Here is a 26,488-nt window from a genome sequence, read left to right on the forward strand (position 1 = left end):
GTCTTGTGGGAGAACGAAAAGGAAGTTATTGTATATGGTAGATTGAAAATTACATTTTAAATTTTTAATATTTGTGCAAATTGTGCACATGTGAGAACGTCAGAAGACAGCTTGCAGAAATGGATTTCTGTAGGAAGAAAAAGTAATGTTTGTTTAAATACTTAGATATCAGAGTAGTAGGAGATTAAAAAGTACTAGATGGAGTAACATTAATAGATGTGAGTGCCGCGTTAGCAATAAAACTCATCTCTAGGAAAGGCACTCCATTCCTTGGCACTGTGATCATACTTCTATTTTTGTTCCACTTTGTTTTTCTCCTTCCTACCTGCTATTTAAAAATGGAGGTGGCAGATGGGTCGCTTTCCATTTGCTTGGTTCTTACTCCAGAATTGGCTGCTGCTTCTGCAGGATCTCGCTGCCCTCTTGCTTGACCTGAGGGCTTTTAGTACCTGGAACAGTTCCAGATGGCATTTCTCTATGGTAAAGTGGTGTCGTCTTTATCCCAACTTAGAAAACTCATGGTTCTGCAGAGCCTGAACATAGCCAGCCCTGCCTAGAAAGCTCTGTTTTCAGAGACTGGGGAGATGGCTCGGTGAGTAAGAACACTTTCTACACAAGTGGGAGGATCTGAGTTCAAGTCTCCAACGCTTTTGAGAAAAGCTGGGCATTGCTGCATTTGTCTGTAACCGCTATCACTATCTGAGTGATGGAAACAAAGATTGCTAAGGCTTGCTGGCTGCCAGCCCTAGCTCTGGGTTCAGTGAGCAACCTGCTCTCAAGGCAGAGTGATACAGAGGAACAGCCAATGTCCTCTGGACACTGCATCTCCACTGGCATGGGACCCTGCACACACACACATGCAGTACACCATACACACATGTACACACTCACACATACACATATACCTCAGAAAAGAACTGTCATTTAGATAAGAAGACCTGCATAATACCAGATTTCAGAACCAAATGCATAATAAACTCTGTGTGTGTGTGTGTGTGTGTGTGTGTGTGTGTGTGTGTGTGTGTGTGTGATTTGCTTTCTGATCCTCTTCTGTGAATTGGTAAATACAGCAAGGAAATAAATTGCCTTTAGGCTTGGAGTGGGCTACTACATAGGAAAGCAAAATGATTTGGGAAACTTTTCTAGTGTAGGGTTGGAAAGCACTGAATAATTTGGTATATAATGAATATTGTTCATTTTTAAAGTGCTTTGGGCATGTTTTGGCATTTGTCTTTAATCCCAGGACTCATGGGCTAAAGAGATCTCTGTGGAGTTTGAGTCCAGCCTGGTCTATGTAGTAAGTTCCAGAACAGCCAGGGTTATGTAGAGAGTTTGTCTCAAAAATCCAAAAAAATAAAATAAAAGTGAAATAGCTCTTGAATAGCATACTATTTCTTGATGGAGAATATTTGGTTTTTGTTTGGTTTTTTTTGCTCACATGGAATTGACTTAGTGTCGTGGTATATGGATATTTCAAAGGCAAAGGTTGACCGTTACATGCGATACTAGAAAAAGACAGGACCCGTATTACATGCAACTGTTCTGTATCTATAAAAATGAGGCAGAGAGCCGGGCTGTGGTGGCGCACTCCTTTAATCCCAGCACTTGGGAGGCAGGGGCAGGCAGATCTCTGTTAGTTCGAAGGCCAGCCTGGTCTACAGAGCAAGTGCCAGGACAGGCTCCAAAGCTACAGAGAAACCCTGTCTCGAAAAACAAAAACAAAAACAATGAGGCAGAGAGAACTAACTGGGAGTGGGATAGGCTTTTGGAACCTCCAATTCACCAGCAGTGACACTTCCCACAAGGTCTCCTAATCCTTAACAAACAGTTTCACCACCTAGAGGCCAAGTATTCAAATGCTTGCGCCTATAAGGGGCCATTCTCGTTCATTTTGGCACATGGTTTCAGAGGCTTTGGTTGTTCATTTGACCACTTTGCTTTTTGGCCCGTGGCAAGGAAGAGCATCATGACATGGAACATGTGGCAGAGACGCTCCTTTCCAGTCACAGACTGGGAAGAGGGAGAGAAAAGGGGAACACAGAGAAGAGAGCGAGCCAGACTCTTGATACACCTCAAGCATACATACCCAGGAACTCAACCACCTCAAAAAGGTGGGTGTACTACCACCCTATAAACTGAGCGCCAATGTTTAGCACACCCAGAGGACATTTCAGATCCTAACCATAACAGTAACTATTCTTCACTTAGAATTGCATTTCCTTGCCAGGCGGTGGTGGCGCACCCCTTTAACCCCAGAGCTCAGGAGGCAGACGCAGGCAGATCTCTGTGAGTTCCACGCTAGCCTGATCTACAGCACAAGTTCCAGGACAGGCATCAAAGCTACACAGAGAAACCCTGTCTCGAAATACAAAACAAAACAAAACAAACAAACAAAAAGAATTGTTTCCTTAAACTGTACCTCCATCCCACCACATTATCCAAAGAGCTGACTTCATTGGGAGTATGTACCATTTGTAACGTTATATTTGCGTGTGTGTGTGTGTGTGTGTGTGTGTGTGTGTGTACATGCTGTGGTAAGCAAGTAGATGCCAGAGGACAACTTGCAGAAGCCAGTTCTCTCCTTGCAGCCATGTGGGTCCTAGACAATCAAGGAGGTATCAGGCAAGTACTTTTAGCTACTACTGAGCTTCCTCAGCAACTCTTGATTTTTGTTAACTAGGTAAAGAATACACTGGCTATTCAGTTTCCAATTTAATTCACCCCTAATAGTCACAATCCATTTAGTGCAAACCCCGAAACTAAAGGTGTAGGTTCACAGATGTCACTGCCCTAGATGCCGGTCTCACTTCAGGGGTCTCCAGGCCATCATAAAGATACCTTCTGACTTGACTTTAAGAAAAGTTCTCTTAAGTTTCTTGTGGATCAATGATTTGCTAGAATGACTGACAGAACTCTGAAAAACCCTATATAGTGCTTATTTTTTTAATTATACAGTGTTTATACTAAAGTATAGATACAACACAAAATCAGCCAAACATGTTGAGATGTGGTCTCTACAAGTGGAGTCAGGGAGTGTCTCCATTCAGACATCACGATATCTGTTCAACAGAGTCCCACCAAAGCCAGCATCTAGAGTCTGTATTGGGGTTATATTACTCAGACATGATAAACTATGTGGTCCAATGATAGAACAGAACGTGCAGTTCCCATCCTCCAAGCTGGCCTGAAGTTCAGCCTTCTAATTATGTGGTTTATCTCTCTGGTGGCCTGAAACTTTTTGCCACTATGCTCACTATGAGCCACCTCAGTAGCAAGAACCCTGGGAGGAACTGGGTCTTATAGAGTCCTAGGTTTGTCCATGCTTCACATACACCCACAGCCTCTCAGATACTTTTGTTTTAAAGATGAGGTCTTACTGGAAGCCCGGGTCGGCCTTAAACTCAGAACCATCTTGCCTCAACCTACAAGTGCTAGGGTTATAGACAGCTGTCACTACATCTTGCTAAATAATGGGTTTTTTGCTTGGTTGTTTGATGATGCTGTGAATGGCTTTATGTATGCCTGAAAAGCACCAAACTAAGATGCATCTCCACTTTATTTGATAAAATGGACATTTATTCTTTTTTTATGGACATTTATTCTTAAAGGAAAAATAATTTACCACCCGTCTATATACTTAAATTATTTTGATAATTGTTTTAAATTAGAATATATATACTTATATTATTTTAATATTTGTTTTAAAATAGAGTCTATATATAATGAAAATAGATTACATTTAAGAAGTAATCTTCAGCCAAGCGATGGAAATGCACGCCTTTAATCCCAGTACTTGGAGACAGAGACAGGCCATTTGTATTATTTTAATATTTGTTTTAAAATAGAGTCTATATATAATGAAAATAGATTACATTTAAGAAGTAATCTTCAGCCAAGCGATGGAAATGCACGCCTTTAATCCCAGTACTTGGAGACAGAGACAGGCCAACCTGGTCTACAAAGCAAGTTCAGGCCAGGACTGTTACACAGAGAAACCCTATCTGGGTGGGGAGGGTCAGTTTTCCAGTTGCGCGTGGCAGTACGTGCTTGTGGTTCCTGAACTTGTGAGTGGAGGTCGGTGGATCAGGAGTTCTAGGTGATCCTTGGCTACCAGATGATTTGAGATCAGCCTGAATTATATGAAATCCTGTTTCAAAAAGAAAACCATAAAAACCAATTTTTATTTACCATTTGTTTAATGACTTTAAAAAACGAAAGAAAACAAAGTACTAATTGACATTTTCCTTTGGAGAGGTTGGTTTTTTAAGTAAGAGTTTTAAGTGAATGGAAGAATGTAAACATAATTTAAACTGTAAAGACCCAATTGGCTTATATACAAGAGGTTGTTTCTAGATCTACGGAGTTTGTGGTTTTAGTAGGGATTTTCCTCCATTAGTAGAAATATGAAGATCTAATCCTGGTATTAAAGGTGAAAACCCAGACATACTCAAAGACAGAGAAGTAACCGTTTCTTCTTCCCATGTAGCATAGACTTTCCAAGGTAATCCTTAAGATTGTTGTTTTCCGTTGCTCACAGTGTTGAGTTTGGGCAGAACCCATGATTTTTACCTTCTGACCAACAGGCAATGGAAACACTGATTGCACTCACACACTTGCCCTTTCTGCAGAGGTGTTGGACCCCTAGGGCCCTCTTCTCTCTCCACCTGGTCATGAAGAAAAGAAGTCAGTGCTGTTTCTGATTTGTATGGCGAGAGCAAAGTCCATGTGAGATGAACTGTGTGGGTGGCCTCCCAGAGCTGAGCTGGTCCTCTGGTTGACAAAGCACAAAATGTGAATCAATCCTACAGTTGCAAATATAGAAATTGTACCCCAGACCTAGGCCCGAAAGCAGATTCTTCTTCTTTGAAGCGTCTAGGTGAAAATTTCCCCCAGCTGACGTTTGATTGAAGTAGTCGAGGCCCTGAAGTAGAAAACCCAGCTAGATGGGTTATGGCAAACTAATCCTGGTGGGAAAGGCAAATGAGAAGATTGAGAAGAGGCAAAGTTGACTCGGAGGTGCATTCTTCAGTTCTTTCTTAAGGTCTTGGGGAAGCTGTTCCCGGGGACTTGGACCTGTAATCCCACCTCCACAGGAAGCTGAGACATAAGAATGTCAAGTTCCAGGCCAGCAAGAGCAATTTAGTGAGACCTCTCAAAATGAAAAATACCTAAAAGCCTGGGAATATAGCTCAGTGGTAGCCCTTGGTAGTAGGAGCAAGGCCCTATGCCCACCCTATCCTACCCCCCTCCCAAAAAAAAGAAAAACAACCAGGTCTTAGTGAAGCTTTCAGGGATTTAGATTATGGCCCTTTTTGAAGAGAGTCACACTTTAGCTATAATTACAGCTTACTGGAGTAGTTGTCCAGAGGAAAGGAAAGCATCAATTTACTTGTAAAGTTTTGTAAGGAGACTGTCCCCCTAAAGTAGCTGACTAGCAGGTGGTACTCCCACAACTGTCCCTGCTTTACTTTCTTCCCATGCTCAGTCAGATATGTTCAGTTCCTTTCCACATAGCGCTCTTCCAGCTCGACTGTTAGGGACAGATCTTAAAGATGGTTTGGGGCAGGTTCTACACACCGGGGAAGGACCATTCCTGTTGACCTCCAGATGGAGAGTGCGCTGCCCTGTGGCTTGTCAAGCCCATGGGAGGACCTGTGTTAACTTGCATGGGCAGATGCGTACGGAAGCGGTTCAGATTTACAACAGGGAGGAGGGCAGGCATGAAGAGGAAGTGGAAAGCCTCTGGGTTTTTCTACGATGGTGTATAGAGGCTGCTGAACCGTAGGAGTGGAATGATACCCTTTTAGGATGCCATACGGAGCACAAAGCCTCCAAAAAATCCTCCAGTTAATAATACATTCTGCTTTACGAACGACACCAACTCCTCAGCTTTGCTTTTGACCTCATTTGATAATTGGGCGCTATTCCGAATCTTCAGTTGTTCCTTGGCCTTTTTCATATCCTTCTCTACGCGATTCCAGTCAACTTTGATGTAGCCAGTGTGGTTTGCGAGCTCAAGGAGAATAATGCCCCCTCCCACCGCTGTGGCAGCCAACTTTCCAACTTTCTGGAATATGAAGCCAGTGCACCAGCCCGTGATGCCGCCAACCAGGAGCTGGGTTGTCACACTGTACTTCTCGCCCGCAGACTGTATATACTTCTGGATAAATTTGCGCCACCAAGGTTGTTTTTTGGCAAATTCTGTAAGATCCAATGTCTCATAAGCGTCAAAGTGCTCTTGACTCTTCGTGGCCATCTCTGTGAGCTGCGAGTTGCGAGAGGACAGCCGCAGAGGGTCGGTACGGCAGGAGATAGAGCGCTTTGAGGTTACGGTGGTGGTGGTTGTGGTCGTTGTCATGGCCTGCTGACCTTCCGCACGTGGGCAGATGTATCCATTCCCGTGGCTGCGGGGAAAGAGGGCAGGTGGAGCATGCGCCTCAGCTCTTCTTCAGGCGGAGCTACGTCACAAAGCCACCTTGGCCTTTTTCAAACTGGATGTCCTAAGGATCAGAAAAGGCTAAAACTCACTCAGTTGTCTATATTCATTAGACTGGAAAAGTAAAGTATATTATAAATACTAGTTGGAAAATTTGATGGGGTTTGCCAAAAAAAAAAAAAAAGCATTTCAATTGAATACTCAAGCGAAAACAAGATTTGTTACAAAGTAAAACCAAGCCTGAAGTTGAAACTTGACCCTCTTCTCCACTAGCTATATGGCCTAGGATAAATAACTGTTTTCTTTGTGTCTCTATTTCCTCTTTATAACTCAGATAACCCTATTCCATGTGTCCATGGAGAGCCTGGCTCATACTACAGTACTCTGTAGCATTCCTTACTCTGCTTTCGATACAGCAGATACTTACATCAGTCCCCGTGCTCCAGATGGGAGCACTTGCCCTAGGAGGATTCTTCATATAGAGATGCTTTAGGTGCAGCAGTTCTCTGCTTTGAATTCCAGGGTTTTTTTCTAAATCTCCTATTGTATTTTCGTGGGGACAAGTTCAAGGATTTTCTTTTCAGTCCTTGATTTTACTTGGTGTTCACATGAGTGATTAGAAAGTTGATCTGCTGCCTTAATAAAAGTAAAAGTATTTTGAAATTATTTTAAATTTTACTTCTAGATGCTGTCTGCCACTCATGGGTGTAAGCAAGTTAGATATCCTATACCGGAGACTTCTCCTCACAAAACTCTTCATCAGAGGATGGGGAAGGCCAGAAGATCTCAAGAGGTAGTGTGTATTTCATGAATGCTTGACTGTCATTTTTGTGTGTATGAGTTCTTGCCTACACACACGTGTGTGTATCATGTATGTGTCTTGTGCTTTTTGGGGTCAGAAGAGATCATCGGGTCTCCTGGAAATGGAGTTGAGAATGATTGTAAGTCACCACATGGGTGGTAGGAACCAAACCTGAGCCTTCTACAAGAGTAACAAGTGCTCTTAATTACTGAACCATCTCTCCAGTCCATAAATGGTTATTTTGAATTTATTGTTTTGATACACAGTTAAATTTTTATTTCAGTTGTAAAATACTTTAGCTTTTGCCCGGCAGTGGTCGCGTACACCTTTAATCTCAGCACTCAGGAGGCAGAGGCAGGTGGATCTCTGTGAGTTTGAGGCCAGCCTAGTCTACAACAGCTAGTTCCAGGACAGACTCCAAAGCCACAGAGAAACCCTGTCTCGGAAAAAAAACAAAACAAACAAACAAAAAAAAAACAATAGCTTTAAATCTAGATTGGCTTATTGGGGAAATTAAATATTGATTTTATAAAGTTTTCCTTTCATCCTCTTAATTATTTCTGTACATTTTAGCTTAGAGCATCATGCCTTGGGTGCAAATTAGTTTCTTTGCATCAGTAACAACCAGCTAGGCTGGTTGAAGTGTGTGGTTTCCAGGCATTGACTTTCTAGGATAACCTAAATTTTCAATGGCTATGAAACTGGAATACGCTGGAACTCATGGAAAAACATAAGAAAAATTATTTCAAGATTGGCCTCTTTCATTTTGAATCTTATAGGTATTCATTGCTCATGATCAATTTTCTTTCTCATATTTTTTAAGAAAAGTTTGCCAGTCTCAAAAAGAGAGAAGAAAAGGTACCCTCTTCTACCAGTGATAAAAGTTTAGTGAACATTGCCTCTTAATTGATTTTGCTAATTTTAATCACTATTCATCACTCATAACAGTAAGTATAACAGTTAACATAAAAGGTGTTTTAAAAATACAAACTTTTGTCTCCTAATAGACTCTTTGAATTCAGAAAGATGATTGGAAATCGAGAAAGGTGCCAGAATCTGGTTTCAAGCGACTATCCGGTGCACATTGATAAGGTACGCTAGAACAGACTGTGCTGAAATCCTGTAGCAGTCACCACGACAGTGCCGTGGAGTGTTTATGCATATTTAAAGAATGCTGTTTTTCCTCAGTGACGTTTCAATAATTTTACTCATAAATAATGGGGAACATATGTTTAGCATTTGCCTGAATATTCAGTATTTAGGCTGCATTTTTCTGAGTTTCATTTTGTATCCTTAGGCTCCTGAGGGTTCAATTATTCAACATTAAAGAAGAATATTAAAGAAGACTAGTAAGTATTAAAAGAGAGCAGTCTACCTGAGAATCAGCACATCAGGCATTATTGGCAAAAGTAGCTATTAGGAAGTGTCAGGGTGCAACAGTAGAACGCATTACTCAGAAAGAAAATGCTCTGAACTTTGAAATTGTTTTGTTTCATAAGCAGTCAGCTGTTTTTCTATATGATCTAAATGTGTGTGATTGAGTACTTTGAGATATTATAGGAGAAGGGAAATAGATGGGTGAGTTTCCCAACCTATCCCTGACCTTGGCTGAAGTAAGTACTCTTGCATCTTTTATATATTGGATATATTTAGATTTCCTTCATCAGAAGATTTCCCCTGATAAAAAAAGAGAAACTTGTAAATGGAAACTTTCTCTACACCATAGATGTTACATGTAGACTATATTTTAAATTCGTCTTTGTTATTCAAATTTTGGTGAATATTTCCATTTTTTCTCTGGGTTTTTTTTTTTTCTCTTTAAAACGTATAGGCTCAAAAAACATTTAGGCTCTTGAGCGGACTGTGGTGGCTCACACCTTTAATCCCAGCACTCTGAAGGTAGAGGCAGGTTGATCTCAGTGAGTTTGAGGCCAGCCTGGTCTACATAGTAAGTTCCATGACAGTTAAGGCTACACAGAGAAACCCTGTCTTGAGAGGGGGAAATAAAGTATAGGCTTTTAGCCAGGTGTGGTGGCTTTTAGGAGTCAGAGGCAGGAGGATCTCTGTGGGTTCCAGGGCAGTTAAGGCTACACAGAGAGACCCTATCCCTTCACCCCTCAAAAATATATTAGTAAACTTTTATAGGCTGAGGACATGGTTTAATGGGCAAAATCCTCATTACATCCTCATGAGAACCTGAGTTCAGATCCCCAGGACCCACCTAAAAGCCAGAGGAATCTTGGGGACCGCTGGTCAGCTAGTCTAATAGAAACTGCAGGGTCTAGCTTAGCGAGAGACTTGGTAAAAGTAGAGCAGCCTGAATTGGGGGCATGTGCCTTTAACCCCAGCACTAAGATGACAGAGGCGGGCAGATCTCTGTGAGTTCAAAGCCAGCCTGTCTATATAACGAGTTCTAGGATAACTAGGGCCACCTCAAAAAGCAAAATACAGGAAACAAATAAGTAGAGAGCAATAAAGGAAGACATCGTATGATGACTCTGGTCGCCCCACACACATGGGTAAGCTTGCCCACAAAGTTACATGGACAAAGAAATATGTGCACAAGTCAACGTATCAAAAGTATATAGGCTTTTTAAATAAACAGAGTATACCAAGTAACAATCAAGTCTCTGTTTATCTCTGCCAGTCTCCACCTCCGATCCTCTTTGTGCTCCCAGAGAGGACAGATAATCTTTTTTTTAATTTATTAAACCTATTTCCCATAACTGTAATACCCATCAGAGGTGATCACAGCCTCTTAACTTTTCAATGTGTGTACTCTTTTTTTTAAAAAAAAGATTTATGCTGGGCGATGGTGGCGCACGCCTTTAATCCCAGCACTTGGGAGGCAGAGGCAGGCGGATCTCTGTGAGTTCGAGACCAGCCTGGTCTACAGAGCTAGTTCCAGGACAGGCTCCAAAGCCACAGAGAAACCCTGTCTCGAAAAAACCAAAAAATAAATAAATAAATAAAAAATAAAAAAAGATTTATTTATTAACTATGTATACAGTGTTTTGTTTTGCCTACATGTATGCTGCAAGCCAGAAGCGGGCACCATATCTCATTATAGATGGTTGTGAGTCCCCACCATGTGGTTTTTGGGAATTGAACTCAGGACCTCTGGAAGAGCAGTCAGTGCTCTTAACCTCTGAGCCATCTCTCTTAAGGATAGATAATCTTAACAACTTGAGTTAAGACACATCCCACCCTCAGTGTTTAAAATTTAAATTATAATGATGTGTCATAAAGTCTGCCTTTTTAACATATACAGCGGAATGTTTATATTTTTTACCTAAATATATAACCATTAGCTATCAGTTACTATTTTTTTACTGTTTTATTCCATGATACTATTGACCCCAAAGACACTAACACTCTGGCTAGCATTTCCCACTGATTCTTCCCCTACGTGCTGGCAGTTACTAATTTGTTACTAATTTGCTTTTTGTATCTATGGAGTCTCATATTTATGACATTTCTTATAAATGGAATTATGCATTATGTGGGCTTTGTCTCTTACAAAGTATTTTAATTTATTAATTTTTCTTATTTATTGTGTTGTGTCCATGGTGTATGTGGGGGAGCACCCATGCTCCCTCACACATATAGCTTAGTAGATTAGAGGATTGCATCTACCCACTGACCAGTTTGTAAGACTCGTCCATGGCGTTCCATGTACCAGTATTCTTTTCTGTGACTGTATAATTTCTTATCTGCTCATGAATTCATAGACATCTGGGTTGTTTCTACTATTTGTGAGCTGGTATAAATAATGCTACTGTGAACAGTCAAGTACAAATGCTGTGTGAACGTTCTACACAAAGTAGTTCTGTTTACTGTACGTGTGAGCCAGCACTGTACTGGAGTCCAGTGTGACCAGATTCTCACCAGCACTTGTACTTTTTTCCCCAGCATCCTAATAAAAATATCTCTGTACTTGTGTCTCCATAATACGAATGGTGTTGAACTTCTTACTATATTGGGCCAATTGTTAGGTCTTTTAAAATCCTTAGCTCGTTTTTTAGAAAGGTGTGTGTGTGTGTGTGTGTGTGTGTGTGTGTGTGTGTGTGTGTGTGTGTGTGTATCTGACTGGAGAGGCAGGAAGGTTTTGAATCCTCTGTACCTGGAGTTAGAGTTGTGGGCCACCTGGTACGGGTGCTAGGGACTGAACTCTGGTCCTCTGCAGAACAAGCGCTCTTCACTGCTGAACCATCTGCTCGTTTTCACAGTTTGATTATTTATCTGCTGAGTTGTGTCTTGCCCTGTCTTTTCTGAGTTTGTGTCTGTCTTAAGGTGTCTGTATTCCTCGTAGCCAGCCTCACATTGCCTGTTGAATTATTCCCTTTCACGTTAGTTGCCGCTGTCCTCTGTATTAGTTAGTGAGATGGTAGTTTCTGATGCCTCTTTTATCAACTTAGTTTTCTAAGATATATGCAAAAATGGGTTTTGTTGTGATTTTGAGACAGGATCTCACTGTGTAACCCTGACTGGCCTATAATTCACTATGTAGACTAGGCTTACCTTGAACTCACAGAAATCTGCCCGCCAGAGGTGTACAGCATCACACCTGGGCAGGAAGTCTTAAGCTATAGAAAGCAACATAAAAATCAAATGAAGGATATTGCTCCCTTTGAAGCCCTCCTACTTCTGAGAGTTCTTTCTCATATTTTCTTTTTTCTTTTAAGATTTTTTTTAAATGTTTCAGTGTTCATCTGTGTGTATGTCTGCAGGCCAGAAGAGGGCACCAGATCTCATTACAGATGGTTGTGAGCCACCACGTGGTTGCCTGGAATTGAACTTGGGACCTTTGGAAGAGCAGGCAGTTCTCTTAACTGCTGAACCATCTCTACAGCTCTTCTCATTTTTTTCTTACTAAACCTATTTTCATGCTTAAAAAGGGAGGGAGGAATTCTTGGATTACAAATTTAGTACTTTTACAGATTTATTTTTCCTTAAGCTTTTTTTTTTTTTTTTTTTTTTGGTTTTTCGAGACACGGTTTCTCTGTGGTTTTGGAGCCTGTCCTGGAATTTAGCTCTTGTAGACCAGGCTGGTCTCGAACTCACAGAGATCCGCCTGCCTCTGCCTCCCAAGTGCTGGGATTAAAGGTGTGCGCCACCACCACCCGGCTCCTTAAGCATTTTTTTACTCCAGCGCAGCTTCAATTAATCATTGTAGAATTTGGAGAGCTGAGGATATAGATTGTGGATAGATAGGATTTTTTTTAATATTTATTTATTTATTATGTATCTAATATTCTGTCTGTGTGTCTGCCTGCAGGCCAGAAGAGGGCGCCAGACCCCATCACAGATGGTTGTGAGCCACCCTGTGGTTGCTGGGAATTGAACTCAGGACCTTTGGTAGAGCAGGCAGTGCTCTTAACCTCTGAGCCATCTCTCCAGCCCCAATAGATAGGGTTTTTGCTCAGCTTGCACAGGCCTGGGGGGTTGGATACCCAGTACTGTATAAAACCTGTTGTGGTGGCACGCGCCTGTAATTCTAGCATTCACCAAATGGGGGCATAGGGTCAGAAGCTGAAGACGCCCTTGGCTTTACAGTGAGTTCAAAGCAAGTCTGAGTTACACACAAAGATGATACGTAGTATATAAAGTTAAAGCTGTCTCTGTTTGGGGAAAAGACAGTACAAGCCGAGCAGGAATACTCTGAAAAGGAAGAATGACAAAGAGATTAATATAATTATATATATAAATGAGTATTGTAAACCTGCACTTAACTGACATAGTATTTTGTTTGTATTTTGAGACAGGGTTTTTCTGTTTTTCTTTGGAGCCTGTTCTAGAACTTGCTCTGTAGACCTGGCTGGCCTCAAACTCCAGAGATCTCTCTGCCTCTGCCTTCAGAGTGCTGGGATTAATGATATGCACCACCACTGCCTGACTCTGATATAATGTTTTACTGGTGCAAAAATATAAGCTGATTAGAATCTGATAACCAAACCTTTGTAACACAGTGTGTGGTGAAATAGTGTTTTAACGTTTTAAAAACTTTTTCAATTGTTAAATAGATATTTCTTCAACAATCTACATTTTGTGGTTCATTCTGTTTTTTGTTTGTGTGTTTTTTTTTTGAGGTGGGGTGTTTTGGGGTTTTTTATTTTTTTTGTTTTTGAGACAGGGGTGTCCTGGAACTCACTCTGTAGGCTAGTCTGGCGTTGAAGTCACAGAGATCTGCCTGAGTGCTGGGATTTAAAGGTGTGCTTCATGAACACCCAGCTTGTTTGTGTTTTTTAATGGTAGGGACAAGGAATGTAGTTATTTTATTGGTAGAATGCCTGCTGTGTGGAAGAGAGCCCTCTTACTAGTGTGAATTCACAGACACAATGCTGGATCTGAGGAACTGAAGACACTAACGGGGATGAGTGTTTTTGTTTGCTCGTTTGTTTTGTTGTTGCTGTTGTTTTTAGTGTTTTTTATGTGATAATTTCCTGCCACTTTAATTTGACCTTTGACCGAAATAGGGCTTTTTTTAAAATTTATTTTAAAGAATAACTTCTTGAGAAGGAATCATAGATAGTGAATGTTAGCCAAATTGCCTTTTTGGTGTAAACTTTTTTTTTAATTTTATTTAACTTTATTTTATATGCATTGGTGTGAAAGTGTCAGGTCCCCTGGAACTAGATCTTCAGACAGTTGTGGGCAGCCATGTGGGTGCTGAGAATTGAACCCAGGTCCTCTGGAAGAGCAGTCAGTGCTCTTAACCACTGAGCCATTTCTCCAGCCCCTGGTGTGAACTTTTTTTTTTTCTTTTTTTTTGGTTTTTCGAGACAGGGTTTCTCTGTGGTTTTGGAGCCTGTCCTGGAACTAGCTCTTGTAGACCAGGCTGGTCTCGAACTCACAGAGATCCGCCTGCCTCTGCCTCCCGAGTGCTGGGATTAAAGGTGTGCGCCACCACCGCCCGGCTGGTGTGAACTTTTTGAGACAAGGTCTTGCTATATAATCCAAGCTTGCTTTGAATTTGTGAGGCTCCTGGCTCAACTTCAAACCATAGTGATTTTAAGCCTGTGTTACCATGGCTGCCTGTAAATTGTCATTATTACAGATAGAAATCCCCTTTTCTCCTTACACAATGCACCAGCAGGTAGTGTGACATCAGACCACTCTGAATACTTGATATCAGCTTAGACTGCAACAATTATTGCTGCTTCTAAGTTGTACTTTTGATTGCTTTTATATTGTTGAATGCTTTTGATTGTTTTTGTTTTTGTGGTACCTAGAGTTGAACCCAGGATCTTCGTGCTAGCCTTGTGCTCTTATACTAAGCCATACTCCTAGTCCTCTTGAATGGTACTGAATTTCTTTAGCTTGTATTTTATTTTGAGACATTGCGTGCCAGTGTGTGAATTAAATTTATTGTTTCCCAACTAGACTCCAGAGTAGAGAGAAAACAAATATGTGTAAATAGAAGGTGTCTTTAAAAAGGCATGAATGAGGGCTAATTCCCTGTTAGGTAAATATAAATGGAGGAGTTTGAAAGAAAAACATGAAATATTGCAGAACATATCAGTTATATGATATTCTTTAAATAAATATGAAAGTATAAGTAGTCTTGAATAAAAATATGTCTTTTGGTGGGAAAAAGCAGTGGTTTAAAAGGAAACATAGTAAGCACTGAAAAAGTTATTGGTGCTAAGGATATAGCTCAGTTCTTGTGGTAAAAATGAGACTCAAGGGAGCTGGGGAGATGGCTCAGTGGTTAGGACCACTGACTGATCTTCTAGAGGATCTGGGTTCAGTTCCCAGCACCAACATGACAGCTCACAACTGTCTGTAACGCTAAGATCTGACAATCTCACATAGACATACATGCAGTCAAAACATCAATGCACGTAAAATAAAAATAAATAAATTATAAAAAATGAGGCTTAAGTACAAGAACTGAGAGAATGTTAGTTTTTAGTTGAATAGATTTTTATCATCAAAAAGTCCATGAGAGACTGATACCTTAGTCTACTTTGCATACACCTTGGTTTTCTTTTCTTTTAGGTTGAAGAACAGTCAGATTGTAAGATCCTAGATGGACACTTTGTTTCTCCCATGGCCCACTATGTGCCTGGTATCATGCCAATTGAGTCAGTTATTGCAAGGTAAGCATCTGTTCAGCAAGGGAGATGAGTGAGTTCATTCCAGCAGCGTGTCCACAGGTGCTGAGTACACGTAAGTACTGCTGTGCACAGAGTGTGGACGATGCCCTGAATGTCCACACTGGGAGATTAATTACCCTCTCATGCCTACTGCTGACATGGAATTAAGGTTGTACTGCATGACGCTTAAGAAGTCAACACCGTTTTCATAGAAATCCAGACATGCACATAGTCACATAGAAATATTTCCAAAGGATTTTAACCATGTGCCAGCTCTGCTCATTTCAGATTTTCACTTTGAGGGGTATGACATAGCTTGGAGGGTAAAGTCACCTCACCAGTTCCCAGGACCCAAACAACAGGAGAGAATTTCCACAAGTTGTCCTCTGATTCCCACATGTGTGCCCATACACGTACACACACACACAATTAATAAAATTTCATTTTTAAATGCCTTTGATGATGCCTTTGTTCACTTCCCAACACCCACATCCTGGCTCACAACCATCTAGAACTCCTGCTCTGGAGGATCCCATGCTCTTTTCTGGCCTCTGTAGGCATTGCATGAACATAGTGTAAGACATTAGTGCAGGCCAAATACTCATGCACATAAAGTGAATTTTTTTTTTTTAATTTCTGTGATTCTGAGCTGGAGAGGTGGTTCAAAGGTTAAGAGCACTGGCTGCTCTTTCACAGAATCCAGACTTAATTTCTAGCACCAACATGGCTACTGGAAACTAGGGGTAACTAACACTGAAGAAACTCCCAAATGATCTGTGCCCTCTGCTGGCCTTCATAGTACTGTATGCATTTCATGCTCAGACATAACATGTATTCAGGTAAGTAAATGCTCATACATATAAAATAAAAATCTCAAGTCAGATGTGATGGCACAGGCCATTAATCCCAGCACTCAGGAAACAGATCCAGTAGATCTCTTTGAGTTCTAGGTCATACTGGTCTGCATAGTGAGTTCCAGTTCCAAAAGGGCTACATAGTGAGACTCTGTCTCAAAAAATAGGTAAATAAATAAATGAAATTAATTAATTAAATCTCAAAAATATTTTCTGTGATTGCTTATGCACTCTGAGGTTACTGGAGTACATAAGCCACCCCTGGCTTTTACATGGTGCTGGAGTCCAAACTCAGATCTTCCCCCTGGGGCATTTCTCAGTCTCCCCCCCCCCCCCTGCTCTCCTCCTACCCTTTGTTTGTTTGAGACAGGGTCTCGGGCTGGAGAGATAGTGTTAAGAGCACTGGCTGCTCCTCTGGAGGACCCAGGTTCATTTCCCAGCATCTGCATGGCAGCTCACAACTGTCTGTAACTCCAGTCCCAGGGATTGCCATACCTTGACACCATTGCACATAAATTAAACTTAAATTGATTATTAAGAAAGAGAGTGAGAGAGAGTTGCTATGTAACCCTGACTGTCCTGGAACTCATCAAGTAAACCAGATTGGACTCAAACTCACTGAGAGGCAGGCAGAGTTCATGGCCAGCCTGCTCTACAGAGCAAGTTCCGGGACAGCCAGGTCTACACAGTAAAACTCCTGTCTCAAAAAACCAAAACAACAAGAACAACATAAGCCAAACAAAGTGGGAACCAATATAACTCTAACTATTGTAGTTAATATTATGTCTTTACTCTAAAATATTGTAAATTTTATGCATTTCTATTTTATTTTATGTGTGGGGTGTTTCGCTAACGTGTGTGACTGCGTCATGTGTTTCGCCTGGTACCCAGGAGGTGAGAAGGGGATGTGAGGTCGAAGGTTGTGTCTCACCTTGTGGATGCTTGGAGTTGAGCTTGGGTTCTCTAGGGCTCTTAACTGCTGAACTGTCTTCCCAGACCTGGGTTTTTGGTTTTGGTTTTGGTTTTTTTCTTTTATTAACCTCTAAATAAAATGCAAGCAGTGTTGTATAGAGCAAAGAACAAGGACTTTGGCATTAAACAGTTTGAACTGAACCCTGGCTCCGCTACTTATTAATCCAGTGACCTTAGGGCCAGATTGTTCTCTGAGCATATATTATAAAATAGAGATGACAACACTTCATCTCTTGTGGTTGTTAGAAGAGTTAAGTGATAGGAGGGATGAAAATCTTATTGAGTGCCTACAAAAAACACTAAATAAACACAGAGTTCTTTAGACTATATATTAGCAATACATGGTAAAGGTATTGCTGTTTCTGCATACTGTAATTATGCTCCTTGGATCTGTGTGCTGTTTTAACTTCTCAGCCTTCTCCAGAAAACTGTATAGGTTAAGATGACTGGAGGAAGGAAGGGGAGACTCAGTTTGAGAAATAATATAATTTCAACATTATCAAGAGTTAAATTCTTTATTTTGATGAAAAGAACAATAATAGGGAAACTATCAACTTTTAACAGTGCTATAGCATTTATTTTTTATGTTTTTAAAGAGTGTTTGAGAAACAGTCAATATTTAGCCCAGGCTAGCCTCAAAACTGTCAGGCTTCTTGCCTCAGGCTCCTAGGTGCTGATTGGCAGTGCATAATCTTAAAGTATCATTTATTTTGATGACTAGAAATTCCCACTGATGCACACTGACATCTGGTTTTCTCTTCTTTACCCATCTATTTGGGCAGGGTGTTTGTAACTTATATCATTGCATTAAAGTATAACAAAATGCAAATAAGAGAAAGTCAAAGTATTAATTCCAACACAAAGAGATCATTGCTATCTTACATATATCATCACCTTTTTTTCTTTGCTATTCATATACAAAGTTGCTTATTTTCTTTTTAGCCTAACCAATCAGTGAATAGATAGTCTGTGATCATGTTAGTAGCTGATTGGTATTCCCTGCTGTGGCGCTACCATGATTTTCTAATTCTCCAAAGCACATAATTAAATTGCATGTTTTGTCCATTTGAGCAACCTAATAGTAAACGCCCTTTCATACATCTTTTACCTGACTATTTTCAGAGAATTTCTGGGGTTTTTGAGGAGGGTGTATTTATTTTTTGTTTTGTTTTGTTTTGTTTTGTTTGAGACAAGGTCTCTCTATTATGTAGCCCTAGCTATCCTGGTACTCACTATGTAGACCAGAATGATCTTGAATCAGAGAGAGCCACCTGCCTCTGCCTCATGAGTGCTGGAATTAAAGGCACATACTACCATACCTGATACAAATTTCTGGGTTTGTAAGACTGTGTAGATTTTAAACTTTTATCATATTGTCATATAAGTAGGAAATGTTATTTAGAGCCCATAAGAAGAAACTTGTGTCCTCTTGTTACTTAGTTCATTTCCTGTGATTCTGTCTCTTTGACTTTGTGCTTTTATGATGAATGATTAAAAAAAAATATCAGGCCTGATGGTGCCAGCACACACATTCAATCACAGCACTTGGGAGGCAGAGGCAGGCAGATCTCTGTGAGTTCAAGGCCAGCCTGATCTACCAAGTAAGTTCCATGACAGCCAGGACTGTAAAACAGAGAAACCCTATCTTGAAAAACAAAACAAAAATCTGAGGAGCAAATGGGGGGTGGGATGAGGGAAAGGTGGGGGAAACAGGAGGAGAGAAGGGAGGGGGTACTGGCATTGATATCTTTTTTTTAAAATATTTATTTATTATGTATGCAATATTCTTTCTGTGTGTATGCTTGAAGGCCATAAGAGGGCACCAGATCTCATTACAGATGGTTGTGAGCCACCATGTGGTTGCTGGGAATTGAACTCAGGACCTCTGGAAGAGCAGGCAATGCTCTTAACCGCTGAGCCCTCTCTCCAGCCCCATTGATATCTTTTTATAAATACGTGAGGCAGGACTGAAGAAATGACTCAAGGTTAAGAGCCCTGGCTGCTCTTCTAGAGGACCTGGGTTCAATTCCCAGCACACACAGCTGTAACTCCAGTTCCAGGGGACCCAACACCCATGGCAAAACACCAGTGCACATTAAATAAAAATAAATTAAAATTTCTTTGAGACACACACACACACACACACAGAGAGAGAGAGAGAGAGAGAGAGAGAGAGAGAGAGAGAGAGAGAGAGAACTGACTACTCTTCCAGTGAACTTGAGTTCAATTCCCAGAATGCATATGGTGGTTCACAGCCATCTGTAACTCCAGTTCCAGGGGATCTGATGCCCTTTTCTGGCCTCCACAGTCACCACATGCATGTGGTCCTTAAACTAATCCAGATGCCTGAAATAAAAATCTCAGAAGATTTCTTGAGAAAAATACATGAGAAAAATGAAGAGAAGGATCTCCAACATTCTTCTTTTTCCTTTCCTTACTGTTTTCAAATTGTGTTATATCGATCTGTAGTGATATTTCTAAATCAGTAGACGTAATGTTAAGCATATATACATTTTGTTTGCTTCGTTTGGTCTGTTAAGACAAGGATCTAAAGTAATTTTAGCCAACCTCAAAATCCTTGTTGATGGCTCAGCGGATAAGGGTTCTTGCCGCTATTGCAAAGAACTGGGTTTCAGTTCACAGCACCCCTACTTGGGGGCTCACGATGGCTTATAGTTCCTGCTTCTGAGTGTCTGATGCCTTCTGGCCTCCATGGGATCCCAACACATGTAATCTTAAAAACTACAATAATTGTCTTTGTGTTGGGTGTGGTGGCACACACTTTTAATACCAGCGCTTGGAAGACATGCAGATGGCTCTCTAAGTCCCAGGCAAGCAAGGGCTATATATTAAAATCCTGTTTAAAAACAAAACAAAACAAGAAAAGCCTCATTATGTACACACTAATTAGCCTTAGAAGCCGGGTGGTGGTGGTACAGGCCTTTAATCCCATCACTAGAGAGAAATATAAAATGGGAGGAGACAGGTCTCACACTCAGTCTCATTCTGAGGATTTGTGGAAGTAGGGTCACTATTTCAGTTTGAGGTAGTGGTAAGAGCCAGTGACTAGCTGCTTTGCTTTTCTAATCTTCAAATAGAACCCCAATATCCATCTCTGGGTTTTTATTACTCGTGCTACATTATCTTACCTAGGATGTGGGGGTGGGGGTTGGTATATGGATCCACATGTGGGTGGTCGCCATAGGTTCACCTCCCATATTGTTGTGCAGGAATTATCCACCTTTTTTCTTAAAATGTGTCTCAAGGACCTAGGGTTTACAGCTTAGACTAGGCTAGCTGGACAGCAAGACTCAAGGATCTGCCTGACTCTACTTCTCCAGTACTGGGGACACAAATGAATACCACACCTGGCTTATTATCTATTTATTTTTTTAAGATGGTCTCATCTATGCTGTGTAGCTGAGGATTGCTTTGTACTTCTGATCCTCCTGCCTCTAGTTCCTGAGTGTAGAATTGTAGGAATATGCGCTTATGGCCAGTTTTATGTTTTGCTGGAGATTGGACCCAGACCTTTGCATGTGAAGGGAGCTTTCCACCAACTGAGCCACCTCCCCAATCTTTACACTGGTGGAACTAACATACACTTGCTTGCATCTCTTGTCTCTGACATGCATCGAGGCACACCTACACATGTACATATACATACAAAAATAAATAAATAAATGTAAATCCACTGGCCCATCCTGTTAGAGAATTTAATTAAAATACTTTTTAAATTGAAAGTTTAGAGCCAGGCATGATGAGTCACACCTGTAACCCCAGCAATTGGGATGCTCAGGTGGGAGGAGGACCACAAGGTTGTTCTAGGCCAGCCTGAGCTGTAATGGCAAAACCCTCTCCATAAATTAACTATATATGTATAGTTTGTAGCTAAAGCTCATTAAGGAAGGTTTCATTTCTTTTTTTTTTTAATAGGTTCCAATTTATTGTGCCTAAGGAATGGAACAGCAGATACAGACCTGTGTGCATTCATCTGGCTGGAACAGGAGACCATGTAAGACTTCAACCCTAGGAAACCCTCAGCACGTCTTCTCAGCACTTGCTACTGTGTTCTAAGTGTGCCATCTCTCTCCTTAGCATTACTGGAGGCGCAGGACTCTCATGGCTCGTCCTATGATTAAGGAGGCCCGAATGGCTTCATTGTTGCTAGAAAACCCTTATTATATCCTTTTGTTCTATTTTAAAAGTTTCTTTATATCTTTATTTATATATTTACTCTTCAAAAGAATAATCAGTAGTGCTTTTTTTTTTAAGATTTTTTTTTCAATTATTTTCTGAGACAGGGTTTCTTTGTAGTTTTAGAGCCTATCCTGGAACTAGCTGTTGTAGACCAGGCTGGCCTCGAACTCACAGAGATTCACCTGCCTCTGCCTCCCGAGTGCTGGATTAAAGGTGTGTACCACCACCACCCAGCAAGAATTACTTATTTTATTTTATGTGTATGGGTATTTGTCCTGCACATATGTCTGTGTACCATATGTGTGCTTAGTGTTTGTGGAGACCAGAAGAGGGCACCAGATCCCCTGGAACTGATACTACAGTTGTGAGCTGCCTTGTGGTACTGAGAATTGAACCCAGGTACCCTAGGAGAACATCCAGTGCTCTCCCCTGCTGAACCAGCTCTCCAGCCCCAGTGGTAACTAACTTTTCAAAACTAGTTAAATCCAGTATAAGGTCCGAAAATATTTAAAAATCAAGAATGTAAGATTATTTTACACCTTTTAAAAGGAAATGTAATGAAAAGTAGCAATCAGGAGTTCAAGACCAGCCTGAGCTACAAAAAAATCCCGGCCAAAAGAATATATATAAAATATATAAAGGCCAGGTGTGGTGGTGGTGGACGACGCCTTTGATCCCAGCACTTTGGAGGCAAAGGCAGGCAGATCTCTGAGTTTGAGGCCAGCCTAGTCTACATAGCAATTTCTAAGACAGCCAGAGCTACCTGTCTCAAAATAAGTAAAGAATGCATCATATATGGTGTCTCTTTCCTATCATTCCAGGTGCTCAGGAGGTTGAAGCAGGAAGGTTGTGAGTTAGAGCCAGCTTAGGCTTCATAGTAAGACTAACATAATATTTTAATGCTATTTATAATAATGATAAATTGTATTGTATTTCTTGAGGTTCTTATGCTGGACTTAATAAGTCAAATGTTCGCTATTAAAGAAATGATCATTTCCAAATATATTTATAGTAAAGGTGAAGATCTAGAACAATACTTAATTTTCAAGATGACATTATACTATTCATAGAAGAAAATAAACTGATACACAACATACCTAGTAATAAAAGAAATGTAAAGTTCAATAATTACCAGTGTTTCTTACAGGACACAGTATTAGGAAAGCTCCTGTGAAGGGGAACTGAGTGCAAATGACTGAGAATCAGTTCAGCTCCAGACAAAAGTAATTTTAATACCTGTATTAGGAGGCTTAAAACATTTCACATCTGCCTGGGGAGATGGCTCAGTCTGCTAGCCAAGGTCCTACACACAAACCCCGAGACCCTCATTCAGAGCCCCAGAAATCTCATGAAAGAGCACGACCTTGGCTCACATCCCTAACTCCAGTACTGGGGAGGCAGAGACAGATAGATTCCTGGAGCTCATCGGCCAAGGTGGAGAGTGATTGATGAAGATGCCAGTGACAACCTCTGGTCTCCACATGAACCAGCGTACACGTGTGCGCACACACACACAGAGCCAGCTCACAGCTGGGCAAAGGTGTGGCTGGGTGATAAGGGTGGCCTAGCATGTGAACTCCTGGATTCAAGCCCTTCATGTACTACCAAGGGGAAAATAAGGAAAAAAACAATCGCTCAGATCTCTTGACAGAGTTTTGTGTTTTTTTTTTCAGTTTGGCAAATTTATTCTAAGAACATAGTACAAAACAAAAGAAAGTTTAAACACTACACATAGAAAATATGCTAATATATCTTTGCTTATGTAAGACAATAGAAGTGAATGTGCCCTGAGAGAAACCGCTGAGGGACCTGGTTCCTGACACTGGAGTGCATGCAGATAGCTGTGTTGTTGCTCGGCAGTGTGCCCTCAGACCCGCCACTTACCTTTTCGGGTCTGTTTCCCACGTTTAGGTGGGATGATTTCTTAGATACTACAGCTTAGAATAGTATTGGTTGGGTAAATATTAAGCATTTGTTAAGTTTAAATAAAAGCTTACTGTGTGAAAGCAGGATGTAAAAGCGGGGCGTTGGACCATGTTCTCTCGGTGACAGAACAAACGCACAGGGTTCTTGGCAAATCCACGGCACCTAAAGCTGTCAGAAACAACCCAAACCATGTGCATCTGTAAAGTAGCTTTGAATACTTTTCTAGATTCCCTGGATTTATGAAATAAACATTTGTATCAATAAACTGGGCAATAGTGATACACACCTTTAATTCCAGCACTCGGGAGACAAAGCCAGGTGAACCTCTGAGTTTGAGGCCAGTCTGGTCTAAAGTGAGTTCCAAGACAGCCAGAGCAACACAGAGAAACCCTGACTTCAAAAAAAAAAAATCAATAAATTACATTTTAAATATAAATTTAAGATTATATAACTTTGTAAGTATACTGAGTATATTAATTTATAAATTTCAAATAAGTGAATTACTTGGCTTGTGATTATATCTCAGTAAAGCTTTGTAAATTAAGAAAAATAACTAAGTTGAAATATCTGAAAACTTCTAAACAGCTTTTGAAGTCACTGGGAAAGTAGTTATTTGGGTGTTATATTCAAATTTAACTTTTGTGCTTAAATAATATGTTCTGAGATGAGTATATTTAATTATTTTAAAACTTTCTCTTTGACCCATCTTCTCAAATGGCTGCAGGAAGCCCAAGGACCAAGTGTAAGTATCTGTCACTTTTACTGTCTTTATTTCTGCAGTGTTTAGGACAAGTACTTGGTAGTCTTTAGTTAACCATTTCTTCAATTGCTTGTAAAACTTAGTAAGAATATTGACTTTAATTCTTATTTTTTAAGATTTTGACATTTTAATGTCTAGTAAGGTGACAGATTTAGAAAGCTTAGAGGCTGATTTAAATTATGTCTTATTTGTGAAACCATACCTGAACAAAAGGTAAGACTTTGTTGTTTTCAAATACATTTTTAAAATCAGTGTGTGTGTGTGTGTGTGTGTGTGTGTGTGTGTGTGTGTGTGTGTGTGTGTTGGGCAGGGGTTGGTATTAGCATGTGAATGTAGGTACGCATAGAATCCAGAAGGAGAACATTGGATCCCCTGGAGCTAGAGTTACAGGTGGTTGTGAGTCATCTACTATGAATGATGAGAACCAAATCCAAGTCCTCTGCAGATTGATGACACTGGACCTGCTTTTATGAAAAGGGCAAACTTTGTCCTTACTGGAATACTTACTCTGGTTATGGATTTTCCTTTCCTGCACATAATGCTTCTGCCAAAACCACCAGCATGGAATTAGACAATGCCTTACCCTCCGTTGTGGTTTTCCACACAGCACTGCATCTGACCAAAGAAATCACTTCATAGCCCATGAAATGTGACAGTGGACCTGTGCTCATAGGATCCACTGGTCTTACCACACTCCCCACCATCCTGAAGCTGCCTTTTGAAGACATTTACCATGTCTGCTAGGTGGCAATAGCCAGGAGGGTTGGGACAGGGTTCTCCAGAAGGAAGTATAAGCTTTGGAGCAGCATCCAATGGGCCTTGCTTACTGTGAGGACTGGGTTAGAATGAACTTTGTTAAACTGTGAAAATTACAGTCAAGCTAAATAGTTCAAGAATTTTCAGTCTGGAGACAAACCCTGAACTCAAATATAGGAGGTACATATGAGCTCTCTGCTAACCTGAGCTGCATAGGAAGCCTCTGTCTCAGGAAGAAAACCAGCAACACTAAATATAACTGTGAAGCAGCGAAATGGCTGAACTGTCAAAATCAATTGCTGCACAAGATGGCAACCCAAGTTCAATCCCTGGAACCCAGATAAGGTTGAAGGAGAAAACTGGTTCCATTCCATCCACAAAGTTGTCTTCTGCCTTCTGCACACACCGTGGCGTGCATACATGTGCACATGCACCAACAGACACCCATACACAGTAACCTCTCAGCTTTCTATAGTATTAAAAATGTAAATGTATGAAATAAATCATTTTCTATTTTGTTTTGTGAGGCTAGAAGATCCAGCTTAAAAAATGTGTCTGACCTGTTTGTGATGGGAGGCGCTCTTATTCTGGAGTCGGCAGCTCTCTTGCACTGGCTGGAGAGGGAAGGTTATGGACCTCTCGGAATGACTGGAATATCCATGGGAGGACATGTGAGTCTTTTCAGCTTATATTTCATTACCATTGTGTTTTTAAATAAGGGTAATTTTAAGTGTACTTAAAGCATGAATTTAATGTTGGTGAAAATAGGCAGTAGTAATAGCTCCAATGATGAAGTAATGTTATTTTGTAAAATTTAGGTAGACAAACATATATTGTACAACTCCAGATATAACTCAAATTTTGGATTTAATACTTTATTAAATGCTAATTACGGGGCTGGAGAGATAGCTCAGTGGTTAAGAGCACTGTCTGCTCTTCCAAAGGTTCTGAGTTCAATTCCCAGGAACCACATGGTAGCTCACAACCATCTGTAATGAGATCTGATGCCCTCTTCTGGCCTTAGGGATACATGCAGACAGAATACTGAGAATACTATAACGTAATAAATAAATAAATCTTTTTAAAAAATGCTAATTACAAAGCCACACAGTGAGCTGGGCGGTGTGATGCATGACTTTAATTCCAGCACTTGGGAGTCACAGGGATCTCTGTGAGTTCAAAGCCATTCTGGTCTACAAGAGTGAGTTCCAGGACAGGCTACAGAGAAACCCTGTCTTGTAAAACCAAAAATAAAGAAAAAAGAAAAGAAGCCCTGTTTCAAAAAACAAAAGTCAGGCAGTGGTGGTTCAAACCTTTAATCCTAGATCTTGGGAGACAGAGGCAGGAAGATCTCCATGAGTTCAAGGCCAGCCTGGTCTATGAGAGTGAGTTCAGGACAATCTCAAAAGCTACAGATAAAAACAAAACAAAATCTAACTTTTCAAGGGTCTTTTTAATATACAAAGTATACCCTTACTTTTGCTACTGGTTAGAAGAGAAATGAATTTGAAGGTGCTCTTTAATTTTTCAGTGTATATTAATTGTCCAACATAATAGGTTTCATTGTGACATTTCCATTGTACCTCTCTCAGCGCCTTCCACATCCTCACTACCTCCCTACCCATCCAATCCACACTTTCTCTTTCTATAAAAAACAAGCAAACACATACACATACACAAACA

General features: G+C 40.6%; 1 protein-coding gene and 1 pseudogene across 6 annotated transcripts in view; one reads left to right on the forward strand and one right to left on the reverse strand.

Moving 5' to 3' along the window:
* The window catches only part of Abhd18 (abhydrolase domain containing 18), a 40,028-nt gene that overhangs the window by 2,158 nt on the left and 11,382 nt on the right, over positions 1–26,488 (forward strand). Inside the window, exons 2-8 of one of the 6 annotated variants that reach the window (XM_075950948.1) lie at positions 7,122–7,229; positions 8,246–8,330; positions 8,536–8,587; positions 15,240–15,340; positions 21,100–21,178; positions 24,014–24,031; positions 25,338–25,476. In XM_075950948.1, the coding sequence (XP_075807063.1) occupies positions 15,271–15,340; positions 21,100–21,178; positions 24,014–24,031; positions 25,338–25,476 (306 nt within the window). In that variant the 5' untranslated portion in view covers positions 7,122–7,229; positions 8,246–8,330; positions 8,536–8,587; positions 15,240–15,270. Of the gene's footprint in view, positions 1–7,121; positions 7,230–8,245; positions 8,331–8,535; positions 8,588–15,239; positions 15,341–21,099; positions 21,179–21,261; positions 21,347–21,464; positions 22,241–24,003; positions 24,032–25,337; positions 25,477–26,488 lie in introns of those variants that run through there. The other 5 variants (XM_075950952.1, XM_075950947.1, XM_075950950.1 and 2 more) reach the window with 5 other exon arrangements.
* On the reverse strand, positions 5,804–6,496 carry LOC142836319 (FUN14 domain-containing protein 2 pseudogene; annotated as a pseudogene).

Source organism: Microtus pennsylvanicus, chromosome 16 (genome assembly GCF_037038515.1).
Source record: "Microtus pennsylvanicus isolate mMicPen1 chromosome 16, mMicPen1.hap1, whole genome shotgun sequence".
In the NCBI taxonomy this organism is placed as follows: Eukaryota; Metazoa; Chordata; class Mammalia; order Rodentia; family Cricetidae; genus Microtus; species Microtus pennsylvanicus.